Source organism: Pelodiscus sinensis, unplaced genomic scaffold (genome assembly GCF_049634645.1).
Source record: "Pelodiscus sinensis isolate JC-2024 unplaced genomic scaffold, ASM4963464v1 ctg115, whole genome shotgun sequence".
Classification (NCBI taxonomy): domain Eukaryota; kingdom Metazoa; phylum Chordata; order Testudines; family Trionychidae; genus Pelodiscus; species Pelodiscus sinensis.
Window position 1 is genome coordinate 87,174 of NW_027465943.1, and position 16,622 is coordinate 103,795.

At 65.7% G+C, this 16,622-nt stretch overlaps 1 protein-coding gene across 1 annotated transcript in view; it reads left to right on the forward strand.

Annotated features, from left to right (window-relative positions):
- Window positions 1–16,622, forward strand: part of COL11A2 (collagen type XI alpha 2 chain) — a 102,059-nt gene that overhangs the window by 69,184 nt on the left and 16,253 nt on the right. Inside the window, 17 exon segments of the mRNA XM_075917109.1 lie at window positions 555–599; window positions 1,098–1,151; window positions 1,776–1,829; window positions 3,896–3,949; window positions 4,087–4,194; window positions 4,287–4,376; window positions 4,450–4,503; window positions 4,669–4,776; window positions 5,113–5,220; window positions 5,300–5,353; window positions 5,464–5,517; window positions 7,916–8,023; window positions 9,277–9,330; window positions 9,418–9,471; window positions 9,554–9,607; window positions 13,776–13,829; window positions 14,380–14,487. Coding sequence (XP_075773224.1) covers window positions 555–599; window positions 1,098–1,151; window positions 1,776–1,829; window positions 3,896–3,949; window positions 4,087–4,194; window positions 4,287–4,376; window positions 4,450–4,503; window positions 4,669–4,776; window positions 5,113–5,220; window positions 5,300–5,353; window positions 5,464–5,517; window positions 7,916–8,023; window positions 9,277–9,330; window positions 9,418–9,471; window positions 9,554–9,607; window positions 13,776–13,829; window positions 14,380–14,487 — 1,215 coding nt within the window.

Consider the following 16,622-nt stretch of genomic DNA (forward strand, 5'->3'; position numbering starts at 1 on the left):
GTGCTGTGGGGGTGAGGTGTGTGTGACACAGGGTTAGGTGTGGGCAGGGGTCAGAGGTCAGCCTGAGTGAGCAGGCCCTGAGTGTGCAAACATGCAAGGCCAAATGTGTCTCTTTGTGTCCCTGAGAGTGTGCGTGCCTGTGTATGTGCCTGTCCGAGCACGTGTGTGAGAGAACAGGAGTGTGTGCACACATCCGTGCACGCGTGTGAGAGAACAAGAGTGTGAGAGAACAGGAGTGTGTGTGCACATGTCCATGCACACGTGTGAGAGAACAGGAGTGTGTGTGCACATGTCCGTGCACGTGTGTGAGAGAACAGGAGTGTGTGTGCACACGTCCGTGCACGTGTGTGAGAGAACAAGAGTGTGTGTGCACACGTCCGTGCATGCATGTGAGAGAACAGGGGTGTGTGTGCACATGTCCGTGCACATGTGTGAGAGAACAGGAGTGTGTGTGCACATGTCCATGCACACGTGTGAGAGAACAGGAGCATGTCCGAGCATGCATGTCAGCGTGTGTTGGAATGGGATGTGCTCACGTTTGTCTCCCCTTGCAGGGCACGTCTGGCGGTGACGGCCCCCACGGCCCTCCAGGGGAAAGGGTGAGTGTGCGCTGGGCGGTGGGGACCTGAGCGTGCGACACTCGTGCAGAGCCCTGGGTACAGCCCTTTGCTGCACCAGCCGGGCCTAGAACATCACTGAGGGGTCTTGTGCGACCTGCCCCACCTTGGGCCCATGTTAGTGCAACGCTCGCACTAGGCCTCTGCTCATCACTGTCCAGGCCCAGTGCAGCCTGCCCTGTCCAAGCTGAGCCAGCGTGGGTCAGTCTCTGGGAGCCGGCTCCAGACCTGCAGTGCGGAGCCCCAGCGATGCGCTCGTGCGAGGGACGGGTCACTGCAGTGCGATGCTCGCACGACCCCAGTCACGGCTCCTGGCCTCGCGTGGTGCACAGCACCTGCAGCCATTACCTGGCAGGAGGGGTGGGTCCGTTCAGAGCCACTTGACGGCTCTGTGCAGGGGTCTCCCGGTACAACACTAGCCTGGCCCTGGCCGTGCTGGCCTTGTCTCCCTGCCCCCAACCTCTGCTCTGCTCTCCACAGGGACTCCCGGGCCCCCAGGGGTCAAACGGCTTCCCCGGACCCAAAGGACCCCCGGTGAGTAACATACGTGACCTGCAGGGTCCCCAGCCCCTCGGACTGCCCCCAGCCTCCAGCTGGCCTCCCCCCCCCCCCACTGTCATTGCACCCCCTGGCTCCCCAGCCCCTCGGCCTGCCCCCAGCCTCCAGCCGGCCTCCCCCCCCACTGCCATTGCACCCCCTGGCTCCCCAGCCCCTCGGTCTGCCCCCAGCCCCCAGCCGGCCCCCCCTCCGCCATTGCACCCCCTGGCTCCCCAGCCCCTCGGCCTGCCTCCAGCCCCCAGCGAGCCCCCCCCACTGCCATTGCACCCCCTGGCTCCCCAGCCCCTCGGCCTGCCCCCAGCCTCCAGCCGGCCTCCCCCCCCACTGCCATTGCACCCCCTGGTTCCCCAACCCCTCGGCCTGCCCCCAGCCAGCCCCCCCCCACTGCCATTGCACCCCCTGGCTCCCCAGCCCCTCGGCCTGCCCCCAGCCTCCAGCCTCCCCCCCCCACTGCCATTGCACCCCCTGGCTCCCCAGCCCCTCGGCCTGCCCCCAGCCCCCAGCCTCCCCCCCCACTGCCATTGTACCCCCTGGCTCCCCAGACCCTTCCCACTGCCACCTCCCCCTGCCCCACTGACCTCTCCGGCTTTCTCCCCACAGGGACCCCCTGGCAAGGACGGGCTTCCTGGGCACCCTGGTCAGCGAGGAGAAGTCGTACGTGTCTCTGCTACGGCGCTGCCGGGCTGCAGAGCCTCTTCTCTTACCCTGTTCCTCGGGTTCCTCCGCGTTACTCCTAAGTCACTTCCTGGCTTCCTTTCGCCTCCTCCCGTGTTACGGGCTGGAAACGCCTTCACTACCCTCACAGAGCAGCCTGTTACTTTCTGATTGCCCCCCCGTTACTTCCTTCTTACTCCCTGTTACTCCCATATTACACCTCGCATACTTGGGCATTACTCGGTGGCTACTTCTGTGTGATGCTCCAATTCACCGCTCTCCCACTTTGCATGTTGGTTGCTCGCATATTACTCTCTGGATACTCCTGTGTTCGTTCTTTCTTACTCCTGCTTTGCACTCTGGCCACTCCCACGTTACTCCTCTCTCCCACATTGCTCTGTTCACTCCACTGTCACTTCTTCCCTACGCTCCTGTAGCTCTCTGGGGGTACGTCTACACTAGCTCGTTAATTCGAGCTAGGCAGGGTAATGAGGACAACCGGAGTTGCAAATGAAGCCCAGGATTTAAATATTCCGGCTCCATTTGCATGTTCCCGGGCGCCGCCATTTTTAAATCTCCCTTAGTCTGAACTAACTGCCCGCGGCCACACGCGGAAGTTTAAAGTTAATCAAACTAAATCCTTAGTTCGGATTAACTGTTACTCCTCGTGGAATGAGGCAGTTAGTTCCAACTAAGGGGGATTTAAAAATGGCGGCGCCCGGGAACATGCAAATGAAGCCGGAATATTTAAATCCCGGGCTTCATTTGCAACTCCAGTTGTCCTCATTACCCTGCCTAGCTCGAATTAACGAGCTAGTGTAGACGTACCCTGGGTACTCCCATGTTAATCCTTGCATGCTGCTTTGTTACACTCGGGATACTGCTGCATTACTCCTCAGGTATGTCAAAGTTCGTCTCTGATTCCCCTCGTCACATTGCTGTTCATATAGTCACGTGTGACAGTCTGGTTAAGTCTATCAGTACTCCTCACACGCTCATGTTTTACTCTCTGGGTGCTCCTGCATTACATTTCACATTCTTACCTGTTACTCTTTGGGTACTCCATGGTTACTCCTCACATCCTCACCTGTTACTGTCTGGATAGTCCATGATTACTCCTCACACTCTCACCTGTTACTCTTTGGGTACTCCATGGTTACTCCTCACATCTCATCTGATACTCTCTGGATACTTGGGGGCTGTGTTGACAGTGTCTACATTGGGATCTGCGGCCACTTTTGCGCAAGAACTTGCTGCCTGTCTACACTGGCCGTGTGTTCTTGTGCAAGTCAACTGACACTACTGTGTGAAATCAGGGCTTCCTGCGCCAGAACTCTGACGCTCCCGCTCAGGAATAAGCCCTTTTGCACAACTGTTCTTGCGCAAGAGGCCACTGTAGACAGGCAACATGAATTTCTTGCGCAAGAGAGCCCAATGGTTAAAATGTCCGGCAGAGCTTTCTTGCGCAAGAGAGTGTCTACACTCTTGCGCAAAGGCACGTGCCAGTGCAGACATTTTTGCAAAAGAGTTCTTGAGCAAGATCATGCCAGTGTAGACGTAGCACATGGCTACTTCTCACGCTCTTGCCTGTTACTCTTTGGGTACTCCGTGGTTACTCTTCACACTCTCACCCGTTACTCTTTGGGTACTCCGTGGTTACTCTTCACACTCTCACCTGTTACTCTTTGGGTACTCCGTGGTTACTCTTCACACTCTCACCCGTTACTCTTTGGGTACTCCGTGGTTACTCTTCACACTCTCACCTGTTACTCTTTGGGTACTCCGTGGTTACTCTTCACACTCTCACCTGTTACTCTTTGGGTACTCCGTGGTTACTCTTCACACTCTCACCCGTTACTCTTTGGGTACTCCGTGGTTACACCTCTCATTCTCATCTGTTACTCTCGGACTGCTCCTGTGTTACTCTTCACATACATGTTACTCCCTGGTTACTCCATGTTTACTCCTCACACTCTCCTGCCTCACTCATCTCTCCCCCCATGCGACTGTTCACACTTGGGAGAGGGCAGAGCCACCGTGCTGATGCCCCTGTCTCTGGTTTCCAGGGTTTCCAAGGCAAGACAGGCCCGCCCGGACCTCCGGGGGTGGTAGGACCTCAGGTAAGGAGCCGGGTGCTGGGGTGGGCTGGGAGAGGCCGTGCCCACCAGGAGCAGTGACTCCCCTGGTGGTGGCCGAGTCGGGGTCGATGGCTGGACCCATTCCCTGAAGGTCTGTTTCTTGTCTCCCCCTGCACTAGGGTGCTCCCGGAGAGTCGGGTCCGATGGGGGAGAGAGGCCACCCGGGCCCCCCCGGCCCGCCAGGAGAGCAGGGCTTGCCAGGACCCTCTGGGAAAGAAGGCACCAAGGTGAGGCGCCGTGGGGCCCCGGGACAGCGCTAGGGGCGCTGTACTGCGGGGCACAGGGGGGACCCAGCTGATTCTCCTGCTTCCCTCTGTAGGGCGACCCCGGCCCCCCAGGATCCCTGGGGAAGGACGGCCCAGCGGGGCTGCGGGGCTTCCCTGGTGAGCGAGGACTGCCCGGCACCCCAGTGAGTACCAGCCCCCGATTCCCCTGCCCTGCCCCCCCCAACGCCAGGTCTGACCTGTGCTTCTCCCCCGCAGGGCGGCACGGGACTGAAAGGGAACGAAGGGCCAGCCGGACCCCCGGGCCCCGCAGTGAGTACAGTGGGGGACCCCCATGCCAGCCCCTCCCCGTCCATCCTCTGACCTCTCCTTCCTTGCCTCCACTCCTAACACTCGTCCTGCCCCCTCCCTCCTCTGACCCCCCGTCCCCTCCCTCACCTCCGATCCTGGCGTGACTCGTCCTCTCCCCTCCTCCAGGGCTCCCCCGGCGAGAGAGGCGGCCCTGGGCAAGGTGGCCCTGTCGGACCCCCAGGCAGACCGGGTCCCCAAGGGCCACCAGGCCCCGCTGGAGAGAAAGGCGTTCCCGTGAGTAGGGGCACAGAGGACGCGGGACGTGTGAGGCCTGATAGGATGCAGAGTGGGGTCTGGGAGCCAGGAAGCCTGGGGTCTCTCCTGGCTCTGGGGGGGAAGTGGGGGCTAGTGGTTAAAGCGGGGGGGGGGCTGGGAGCCAGGAAGCCTGGGGTCTCTCCTGGCTCTGGGGGGGAAGTGGGGGCTAGTGGTTAAAGCGGGGGGCTGGGAGCCAGGAAGCCTGGGGTCTCTCCTGTCTCTGGAAGGGCAGTGGGGGCTAGTGCTTAGAGCGGGGGGTCTGGGAGCCAGTGCTCTTGGGGTCTGTGCACCTCACTCCCCGCTGTTTCTCCGTAGGGTGAGAAAGGCCCCATAGGCCCCGCAGGCCGCGACGGAGTCCAGGGTCCTGTTGGGCTGCCTGGCCCCGCAGGGCCCCCAGGGGGTGCCGGTGAGGATGGGGACAAGGTAAGGCCCCGTTTGTCTGTGTGCTGCCCCACCCCACCCCATGGCGACTGACACCCCCCCCCCACTTCTTTCTCCGCAGGGTGAGGTGGGCGAGCCGGGGCAGAAAGGCGGCAAAGGCAACAAGGGGGAGCACGTGAGTACGAGCCGGGGCCCCCCCCGACCCCAGACTGGGGCTGACCCTCCCCCACGCCCCATGTGGGGCACCTGTGTCTCCCACCACTGACCCCGTCTCCTTCCTTCCAGGGCCCCCCAGGGCCCCCAGGGCCCATGGGCTCCGTCGGACAGCCTGGAGCAGCTGTGAGTATCCACCCCCTCAGGCAGACCGGGCGGGGGCGGTGGGTGGCTCTGGAGGGGGGTGGAGCCTGTGCAGGGTGTGTGGGGGGGGTCCCTGTCTCCGGGCCGTGCTGGAGAGGAGGTGCCGGGGGTGAGGTGCTCGGTGCCGGAGAGCAGAGCCCCGTGTTGCACTGGTGCAGCGTGGGGAGGTTTCTGGGGGTCCCTGTCTCCAGGCCGCGCTAGAGAGGAGGTGCCGGGGGTGAGGTGCTTGGTGCCGGAGAGCAGAGCCCCGTGTCGCACTGGTGCAGCATGGGGGGGGGGGGGGTCCCTGTCTCCGGGCCACGCTGGAGAGGAGGTGCCGGGGGTGAGGTGCTCGGTGCCGGAGAGCAGAGCCCCGTGTCACACTGGTGCAGCATGGGGGGGGGGTCCCTGTCTCCGGGCTGCGCTGGAGAGGAGGTGCCGGGGGTGAGGTGCTCGGTGCCGGAGAGCAGAGCCCCGTGTCGCACTGGTGCAGCGTGGGGGGGTTTCCAGGGGTCCCTGTCTCCGGGCCGCGCTGGAGAGGAGGTGCCGGGGGTGAGGTGCTCGGTGCCAGAGAGCAGAGCCCCGTGTCGCACTGGTGCAGTGTGGGGGGGTTTCTGGGGGGTCCCTGTCTCTGGGCCGCGCTGGAGAGGAGGTGCCGGGGGTGAGGTGTGAGGTGCCAGAGAGCAGAGCCCCGTGTCACACTGGTGCAGCGTGGGGGGGTTTCCGGGGGTCCCTGTCTCCAGGCCGCGCTGGAGAGGAGGTGCTGGGGGTGAGGTGCTCGGTGCCGGAGAGCAGAGCCCCGTGTCGCACTGGTGCAGCGTGGGGGGATTTCCGGGGGTCCCTGTCTCTGGGCCGCGCTGGAGAGGAGGTGCCGGGGGTGAGGTGCTCGGTGCCGGAGAGCAGAGCCCCGTGTCGCACTGGTGCAGCGTGGGGGGGTTTCCAGGGGTCCCTGTCTCCGGGCCGCGCTGGAGAGGAGGTGCTGGGGGAGAGGTGCTCGGTGCCGGAGAGCAGAGCCCCGTGTCGCACTGGTGCAGTGTGGGGGGGTTTCCGGGGGTCCCTGTCTCCGGGCCGCGCTGGAGAGGAGGTGCCGGGGGTGAGGTGCTCGGTGCCAGAGAGCAGAGCCCCGTGTCGCACTGGTGCAGCGTGGGGGGATTTCCGAGGGTCCCTGTCTCTGGGCCGCGCTGGAGAGGAGGTGCCGGGGGTGAGGTGCTCGGTGCCGGAGAGCAGAGCCCCGTGTCGCACTGGTGCAGCGTGGGGGGGGGGGGGGTCCCTGTCTCCGGGCCACGCTGGAGAGGAGGTGCCAGGGGTGAGGTGCTCGGTGCCGGAGAGCAGAGCCCCGTGTCACACTGGTGCAGCGTGGGGGGGGGGGGGTCCCTGTCTCCGGGCCACGCTGGAGAGGAGGTGCCGGGGGTGAGGTGCTCGGTGCCGGAGAGCAGAGCCCCGTGTCGCACTGGTGCAGCGTGGGGGGGTTTCTGGGGGTCCCTGTCTCCAGGCCGCGCTGGAGAGGAGGTGCTGGGGGTGAGGTGCTCGGTGCCGGAGAGCAGAGCCCCGTGTCGCACTGGTGCAGCGTGGGGGGGTTTCCGGGGGTCCCTGTCTCCGGGCCGCGCTGGAGAGGAGGTGCCGGGGGTGAGGTGCTCGGTGCCAGAGAGCAGAGCCCCGTGTCGCACTGGTGCAGCGTGGGGGGATTTCCGAGGGTCCCTGTCTCTGGGCCGCGCTGGAGAGGAGGTGCCGGGGGTGAGGTGCTCGGTGCCAGAGAGCAGAGCCCCGTGTCGCACTGGTGCAGCGTGGGGGGGTTTCCGGGGGTCCCTGTCTCTGGGCCGCGCTGGAGAGGAGGTGCCGGGGGTGAGGTGCTCGGTGCCAGAGAGCAGAGCCCCGTGTCGCACTGGTGCAGCGTGGGGGGGTTTCCGGGGGTCCCTGTCTCCGGGCCACGCTGGAGAGGAGGTGCCGGGGGTGAGGTGCTCGGTGCCGGAGAGCAGAGCCCCGTGTCGCACTGGTGCAGCGTGGGGGGGGGGTGTCCCTGTCTCCGGGCCACGCTGGAGAGGAGGTGCCGGGGGTGAGGTGCTCGGTGCCAGAGAGCAGAGCCCCGTGTCGCACTGGTGCAGCGTGGGGGGGTTTCCGGGGGTCCCTGTCTCCGGGCCGTGCTGGAGAGGAGGTGCCGGGGGTGAGGTGCTCGGTGCCGGAGAGCAGAGCCCCGTGTCACACTGGTGCAGCGTGGGGGGGGGGGGGTCCCTGTCTCCGGGCCACGCTGGAGAGGAGGTGCCGGGGGTGAGGTGCTCGGTGCCGGAGAGCAGAGCCCCGTGTCGCACTGGTGCAGCGTGGGGGGGTTTCCGGGGGTCCCCTCCGTGGGGGACAGGGGGGGTCCCAGCGAGGCCCGTCTCTGACTCTCCGTGTCTGTGTCGAGGGGGCGGACGGGGAGCCCGGCGCCCGGGGCCCCCAAGGTCACTTCGGGGCGAAGGGCGACGAAGGGACCCGCGGCTTCAACGGGCCGCCCGGCCCCATCGGGCTGCAGGTGAGTGGGGCCGCTTGTGGGCCCGGCAGGGTCTCCCCCGCTGCCCCCCGGCCCTGCCCCCCACGCCCTCCGCCTCCCCCGTCTTCACCCTGGCCCCAGCCCGAGCCACCCAGTCCTGCCTCCCTGTGGGTCCCCTTCACTTCCTGTCCCAAGCTGCTGGGCAGCGGGTCCGACCATCGGCCAGTTCATGCTGGGTCCCAGCCCCGAGCCGGCTGCTCTGGGAGGTGGGGGAAGCCGTCCCTGTGCTACCTCCCCCCCCCCCAGGATCCAGGTGTGCCCCATGCTCTGCTTCCCCTCCCCAGATCCAGATGTGCCCCCCTCTGGGACACTGCCCCATCTTGAGTCCAGATGTGCCTGCATCTCTGCCCCACCCCTCCAGATCCAGATGTGCTCCGTCTCTGCCCCACCCCTCCAGATCCAGATGTGCCCCAGCTCTACCCCCAGCCTTCAGATCCAGATGTGTCCCCCTCTCTGCCCCAGCCTCTGCCCCCACCACTCCAGATCCAGATGTGCCTCACATCTCTGCCCCCACCTCTCCAGATCCAGATGTGCCCCCATCTCTGCCCCACCCCTCCAGATCCAGATGTGCCCCATCTCTGCCCCCAGCCTCCAGATCCAGATGTGCCCCCATCTCTGCCCCCAGCCTCCAGATCCAGATGTGCCCCCATCTCTGCCCCACCTCTCCAGATCCAGATGTGCCCAGTGACAGCGTGTCGGGGTTCCCCCGATCCTGCACCCCCATAACAACCAGACCAGACTCCCCCAGCCGGTAGAACAGGGGGGTTTGTTGCTGCTCAGGACACAGCCCAGCACAGACGCGATGTGGCTACAGGAGGCAGGGCCAGGGCGCCTCAGACCCCTTGGGGCGGGTCCCTGGGCCCCTCAACTCCCAGCCCCTCCTTAGTCTGTCCCCTGCCTGGTTTCAGCCAGAAACTGACCTTCCCCCGAAACCTGCTGTCCGTCCCCGCCCCCCTCCCTTTGTCTCCCCCGGGGAAGAGCCTTGTTCCCTGCCCAGGCTGGGTCGGGGTGTCTGGGCCATACACATGTGAGGGAGTCAGTGGGAATCGCACCCCACAGTGCAGGGGGACCCGGGTACAGAGCAGACAGCCCCCCCCCACACCACAGCCCCCATCTCTGCCCCCAGCCTCCAGATCCAGCTGTGTCCTGCTGCCTGGATCCAGATGTGTCCCTCGATTTGCCCCTCCTCCAATCCAGATGTGCCCCCCCCACTGATGCTCTCTCTCTCCCCTTAGGGGATGCCGGGCCCAGCGGGGGAGAAGGGGGAGACAGGTGACGTGGGCCCCATGGTAAGTGACCCTGCCTGTCCCCTTCTGAGACGCCCCCCAGGTGGGAATGTCCCAGAACCCTCCTCACCTTGTGCCCTCTCCCCACAGGGCCCCCCCGGACCCCCGGGGCCGCGTGGCCCAGCTGGACCCTCCGGAGCCGACGTAAGTGGCCCCCCACCTCCCAAATGTGTCAGCCCCGCCCAGGGCGATCCTGGCGGTAACCAGCCCCCCTCTCCCCCCACAGGGACCCCAAGGCGGCCCCGGCGGCATCGGCAACCTGGGCCCCCCTGGAGAGAAGGTAAGTGGGGGGGGGGGTCCCAGCCCGGGGGAGGGGCAGGGGCCGGCAGCACCCGGGGAGCGAGCCCAGGGCCGAGAACGAGTCCAGCCCACGACCCACCCCCCACACTGCAGGGGGCCCCCCAAGGGCCCTGCCAGTCTTTCCGGGGGGAGTGTCCTTCCCTGCCCCCCGTCTGGGGACCCCCAGGGAGCCAGACCCTGCAGCCAGGCAGAGGAGCCGCTCAGATCCCCCCTCCCCATGGACTGCCCCGTCTCCAGCTGGGCCCAGCCCGGAGGAGACGCCCCAGAGACAGCCGGGTCCCTCCTGGCCCTGCAGCCCGTGGCTGGACGAGTCGCTGGCCTGCCCCAGAGCCCGGCCTGGGCAGCCCTGTCCTCCCCACGGCCGCCAATGGAGGTGGTGGCCAGGGGGGCTGAGTCACTGATGCTGGGGTCAAAGGGTATCCACTGGCCTGGGGGGTGGGGGCCCGGACTCCTGGGGTCTCTCCCGGCTCTGGGGGGAGGGGAGCGGGGTCTAGTGGTTAGAGCGGGGGCTGGGGGCCAGGACTCCTGGGGTCTGTCCCAGCTCTGGGGGGAGGGGAGCAGGGTCTAGTGGTTAGAGTGGGGGCTGGGGGCCAGGACTCCTGGGGTCTCTCCTGGCTCTGGGGGCAGGGGAGTGGGGGCTAGTGGTTAGAGTGGGGGCTGGGGGCCAGGACTCCTGGGGTCTGTCCTGGCTCTGGGGGGAGGGGAGCGGGGTCTAGTGGTTAGAGTGGGGGCTGGGGGCCAGGACTCCTGGGGTCTCTCCTGGCTCTGGGGGCAGGGGAGCGGGGTCTAGTGGTTAGAGTGGGGGCTGGGGGCCAGGACTCCTGGGGTCTGTCCCAGCTCTGGGGGGAGGGGAGCGGGGTCTAGTGGTTAGAGTGGGGGCTGGGGGCCAGGACTCCTGGGGTCTGTCCCGGCTCTGGGGGGAGGGGAGCGGGGTCTAGTGGTTAGAGCGGGGGCTGGGGGCCAGGACTCCTGGGGTCTGTCCTGGCTCTGGGGGGAGGGGAGCGGGGTCTAGAGGTTAGAGTGGGGGCTGGGGGCCAGGACTCCTGGGGTCTGTCCCGGCTCTGGGGGGAGGGGAGCGGGGTCTAGTGGTTAGAGTGGGGGCTGGGGGCCAGGACTCCTGGGGTCTGTCCCAGCTCTGGGGGGAGGGGAGCGGGGTCTAGTGGTTAGAGTGGGGGCTGGGGGCCAGGACTCCTGGGGTCTGTCCCGGCTCTGGGGGGAGGGGAGCGGGGTCTAGTGGTTAGAGTGGGGGCTGGGGGCCAGGACTCCTGGGGTCTGTCCCGGCTCTGGGGGGAGGGGAGCGGGGTCTAGTGGTTAGAGTGGGGGCTGGGGGCCAGGACTCCTGGGGTCTGTCCCAGCTCTGGGGGGAGGGGAGCGGGGTCTAGTGGTTAGAGTGGGGGCTGGGGGCCAGGACTCCTGGGGTCTGTCCCAGCTCTGGGGAGAGGGGAGCAGGGTCTAGTGGTTAGAGTGGGGGCTGGGGGCCAGGACTCCTGGGGTCTGTCCCGGCTCTGGGGAGAGGGGAGCGGGGTCTAGTGGTTAGAGTGGGGGCTGGGGGCCAGGACTCCTGGGGTCTGTCCCGGCTCTGGGGGGGAGGGGAGCGGGGTCTAGTGGTTAGAGTGGGGGCTGGGGGCCAGGACTCCTGGGGTCTGTCCCGGCTCTGGGGGGGAGGGGAGCGGGGTCTAGTGGTTAGAGTGGGGGCTGGGGGCCAGGACTCCTGGGGTCTGTCCCGGCTCTGGGGGGAGGGGAGCGGGGTCTAGTGGTTAGAGTGGGGGCTGGGGGCCAGGACTCCTGGGGTCTGTCCCGGCTCTGGGGGGAGGGGAGCGGGGTCTAGTGGTTAGAGTGGGGGCTGGGGGCCAGGACTCCTGGGGTCTGTCCCGGCTCTGGGGGCAGGGGAGCGGGGTCTAGTGGTTAGAGCGGGGGCTGGGGGCCAGGACTCCTGGGGTCTGTGCCGGCTCTGGGGAGAGGGGAGCGGGGTCTAGTGGTTAGAGCGGGGGCTGGGGGCCAGGACTCCTGGGGTCTGTCCCGGCTCTGGGGGGAGGGGAGCGGGGTCTAGTGGTTAGAGCGGGGGCTGGGGGCCAGGACTCCTGGGGTCTGTGCCGGCTCTGGGGGGAGGGGAGCGGGGTCTAGTGGTTAGAGCGGGGGCTGGGGGCCAGGACTCCTGGGGTCTGTCCCGGCTCTGGGGGGAGGGGAGCGGGGTCTAGTGGTTAGAGTGGGGGCTGGGGGCCAGGACTCCTGGGGTCTGTGCCGGCTCTGGGGGGAGGGGAGCGGGGTCTAGTGGTTAGAGTGGGGGCTGGGGGCCAGGACTCCTGGGGTCTGTCCCGGCTCTGGGGAGAGGGGAGCGGGGTCTAGTGGTTAGAGTGGGGGCTGGGGGCCAGGACTCCTGGGGTCTGTCCCGGCTCTGGGGAGAGGGGAGCGGGGTCTAGTGGTTAGAGCGGGGGCTGGGGGCCAGGACTCCTGGGGTCTGTCCCGGCTCTGGGGGGGAGGGGAGCGGGGTCTAGTGGTTAGAGCGGGGGCTGGGGGCCAGGACTCCTGGGGTCTGTCCTGGCTCTGGGGAGAGGGGAGCGGGGTCTAGTGGTTAGAGTGGGGGCTGGGGGCCAGGACTCCTGGGGTCTGTCCCGGCTCTGGGGGGGAGGGGAGCGGGGTCTAGTGGTTAGAGCGGGGGCTGGGGGCCAGGACTCCTGGGGTCTGTCCTGGCTCTGGGGAGAGGGGAGCGGGGTCTAGTGGTTAGAGCGGGGGCTGGGGGCCAGGACTCCTGGGGTCTGTCCCGGCTCTGGGGGGGAGGGGAGCGGGGTCTAGTGGTTAGAGCGGGGGCTGGGGGCCAGGACTCCTGGGGTCTGTCCTGGCTCTGGGGAGAGGGGAGCGGGGTCTAGTGGTTAGAGCGGGGGCTGGGGGCCAGGACTCCTGGGGTCTGTGCCGGCTCTGGGGAGAGGGGAGCGGGGTCTAGTGGTTAGAGCGGGGGCTGGGGGCCAGGACTCCTGGGGTCTGTCCTGGCTCTGGGGAGAGGGGAGCGGGGTCTAGTGGTTAGAGGGGGGGCTGGGGGCCAGGACTCCTGGGGTCTGTCCTGGCTCTGGGGAGAGGGGAGCGGGGTCTAGTGGTTAGAGGGGGGGCTGGGGGCCAGGACTCCTGGGGTCTGTCCTGGCTCTGGGGGGAGGGGAGCGGGGTCTAGTGGTTAGAGCGGGGGCTGGGGGCCAGGACTCCTGGGGTCTGTGCCGGCTCTGGGGAGAGGGGAGCGGGGTCTAGTGGTTAGAGCGGGGGCTGGGGGCCAGGACTCCTGGGGTCTGTCCCGGCTCTGGGGAGAGGGGAGCGGGGTCTAGTGGTTAGAGCGGGGGCTGGGGGCCAGGACTCCTGGGGTCTGTCCGGCTCTGGGGAGAGGGGAGCGGGGTCTAGTGGTTAGAGTGGGGGCTGGGGGCCAGGACTCCTGGGGTCTGTCCCGGCTCTGGGGGGCAGGGGAGCGGGGTCTAGTGGTTAGAGCGGGGGCTGGGGGCCAGGACTCCTGGGGTCTGTCCCGGCTCTGGGGAGAGGGGAGCGGGGTCTAGTGGTTAGAGCGGGGGCTGGGGGCCAGGACTCCTGGGGTCTGTCCCGGCTCTGGGGAGAGGGGAGCGGGGTCTAGTGGTTAGAGCGGGGGCTGGGGGCCAGGACTCCTGGGGTCTGTCCCGGCTCTGGGGGGGAGGGGAGCGGGGTCTAGTGGTTAGAGCGGGGGCTGGGGGCCAGGACTCCTGGGGTCTGTCCCGGCTCTGGGGAGAGGGGAGCGGGGTCTAGTGGTTAGAGCGGGGGCTGGGGGCCAGGACTCCTGGGGTCTGTCCCGGCTCTGGGGAGAGGGGAGCGGGGTCTAGTGGTTAGAGTGGGGGCTGGGGGCCAGGACTCCTGGGGTCTGTCCCGGCTCTGGGGGGGAGGGGAGCGGGGTCTAGTGGTTAGAGCGGGGGCTGGGGGCCAGGACTCCTGGGGTCTGTCCGGCTCTGGGGAGAGGGGAGCGGGGTCTAGTGGTTAGAGCGGGGGCTGGGGGCCAGGACTCCTGGGGTCTGTCCCGGCTCTGGGGGGAAACGGGGGTCGGTGACACGAGGCCGGGGGCCCCCCGTGCGTGGGGCTTTGTGAGCTGTGGCCCCGGGGCCCATCCGGCGGGCGCACGGGAGCTGACGTCCTTCTCGTTTCAGGGGGAGCCTGGCGAGTCTGGGGCCCCCGGCATCCCCGGGGAGCCAGGAGTCAAGGTGAGTCCCTGCCCCTCCTGCTCCCTCCCCCGACCCCTGGAACCGCCTATTCCCCCCCCGGGGGCTGCCCCAAGTCCCCGCTGCCGTCCCATGGGACCCCCCAGGCTCCCACCCCCTCCAAGGAGCCCCCTGCACCCCTCTCATGGGGACCTGCCCCCTGGAACCTCCCGGCCGGCTCCCACCATTCCCCTTCCTCAGGACCCCCCCGAGCGGTCAGCGTCTGGCCAGGGCCCCTCCTTGTGGGGGTCTCTGGTCAGGGACCCCCCAGCAGGGACCCCAGAGCTTTGCTCCCCTCAGGGCCCAGCTCCCCCCTCCCTCTCGGGGGCAGAGCCAGGACCTGGCCCGCCCCCACTCAGCAAGGACCCCCAGAGCCCGTTTCCTCCACCAGAAACACCCCCCCGGCTGTGGCCCCCACCCCAGAGACTCTGGGGCCAGGACCTCTCCCCTCGACGGAGACCCCCCCACACATGGGGGTTCTCCTAGGGACGTGGGGGAGCTCCGCCCCCCACCCACCCCCCACACTGACCCCCCGGCTCTGCCTCCGCCCCAGGGCCCGCGAGGAGAGCGAGGGGAGAAAGGAGAAACCGGAGTCGCCGGAGTCGCTGGACCCCCTGGAGGGAAAGGGCCCCTCGGAGACGATGGGCCCAAGGGGAACCCCGTGAGTGGGGGCACAGAGGCTGGGGGGGGCAGGACTCCTGGAGTCTCTCCCAGCTCTGGGAGGGGAGTGGGGTCTAGTGGTTAGAGCGGGGCGCAAAGCCAGGACTCCTGGGTTCAGCACCTGGCTCTGAGGGGGGCGGGGGGCGGAGAGCCAGGACTCCCGGGGTCCCTGCCTGGCTCTTAGGGGGGGAGGCCAGGGGGCCAGGACTTCCGGGTCTCCTCCTGGCTCTGAGGAGGGGGTTGGGGGGGAAGGGGCTGGGGGGCCAGGACTCCCCGGTCCCTGCCTGGCTCGGGGGGGGGGCGGGAGGTTGGGGGGCAGGGGCCGGGGGGCCAGGACTCCCGGGTCCCCGCCTGGCTCGGGGGGGGGGGTTGGGAGGTTGGGGGGCAGGGACCGGGGGGCCAGGACTCCCGGGTCCCCGCCTGGCTCGGGGGGGGGGTTGGGAGGTTGGGGGGCAGGGACCGGGGGGCCAGGACTCCCGGGTCCCCGCCTGGCTCTGGGGGGGGGTTGGGAGGTTGGGGGGCAGGGACCGGGGGGCCAGGACTCCCGGGTCCCCGCCTGGCTCGGGGGGGGGGGGTTGGGAGGTTGGGGGGCAGGGACCGGGGGGCCAGGACTCCCGGGTCCCCGCCTGGCTCTGGGGGGGGGGTTGGGAGGTTGGGGGGCAGGGACCGGGGGGCCAGGACTCATAGAATCATAGAATCATAGAATAATAGGACTGGAAGGGACCTCGAGAGGTCATCGAGTCCAGCCCCCCGCCCTCAAGGCAGGATCAAGCTCCGTCTACACCATCCCTGACAGATGTCTATCTAACCTGTTCTTAAATATCTCCAGAGAGGGAGATTCCACCACCTCCCTTGGCAATTTATTCCAATATTTGACCACCCTGACAGTTAGGAATTTTTTCCTAATGTCCAATCTAAACCTCCCCTGCTGCACTTTAAGCCCATTACTCCTTGTCCTGTCCTCAGAAACCAAGAGGAACAAATTTTCGCCTTCCTCCTTGTGACACCCTTTTAGATATTTGAAAACCGCTATCATGTCCCCCCTTAATCTTCTTTTTTCCAAACTAAACAAGCCCAGTTCATGAAGCCTGGCTTCATAGGTCATGTTCTCTAGACCTTTAATCATTCTTGTCGCTCTTCTCTGTACCCTTTCCAATTTCTCCACATCTTTCTTGAAATGTGGCGCCCAGAACTGGACACAGTACTCCAGCTGAGGCCTAACTAGTGCAGAGTAGAGCGGCAGAATGACTTCACGAGTTTTGCTTACAACACACCTGTTGATACAACCTAGAATCATATTTGCTTTTTTTGCAACAGCATCACACTGTTGACTCATATTCAACTTGTGGTCCACTATGACCCCTAGATCCCTTTCCGCCATGCTCCTTCCTAGACAGTCGCTTCCCATCTTGTATGTATGGAACTGATTGTTCCTTCCTAAGTGGAGCACTTTGCATTTCTCTTTATTAAACCTCATCCTGTTTACCTCTGACCATTTCTCTAACTTGCTAAGGTCATTCTGAATTATGTCCCTATCCTCCAAAGAAGTTGCAACCCCACCCAGTTTGGTATCATCTGCAAACTTAATAAGCGTACTCTCTATCCCAATATCTACATCGTTGATGAAGATATTGAACAGTACGGGTCCCAAAACAGACCCTTGAGGAACTCCACTTGTTATCCCTTTCCAGCAGGATTTAGAACCGTTAACAACAACTCTCTGACTACGGTTATCCAGCCAATTATGCACCCACCTTATCGTGGCCCTATCTAAGTTATATTTGCCTAGTTTATCAATAAGAATATCATGCGAGACCGTATCAAATGCCTTACTAAAGTCTAGGTATATGACATCCACCGCTTCTCCCTTATCCACAAGGCTCGTTATCTTATCAAAGAAAGCTATCAGATTAGTTTGGCATGACTTGTTCTTCACAAACCCATGCTGGCTATTCCCTATCACTTTATTACCTTCCAAGTGTTTGCATATGATTTCCTTAATTACCTGCTCCATTATCTTCCCTGGGACAGACGTTAAACTGACTGGTCTATAATTTCCTGGGTTGTTCTTATTCCCCTTTTTATAGATGGGCACAATATTTGCCATTTTCCAGTCTTCTGGAATCTCCCCTGTCT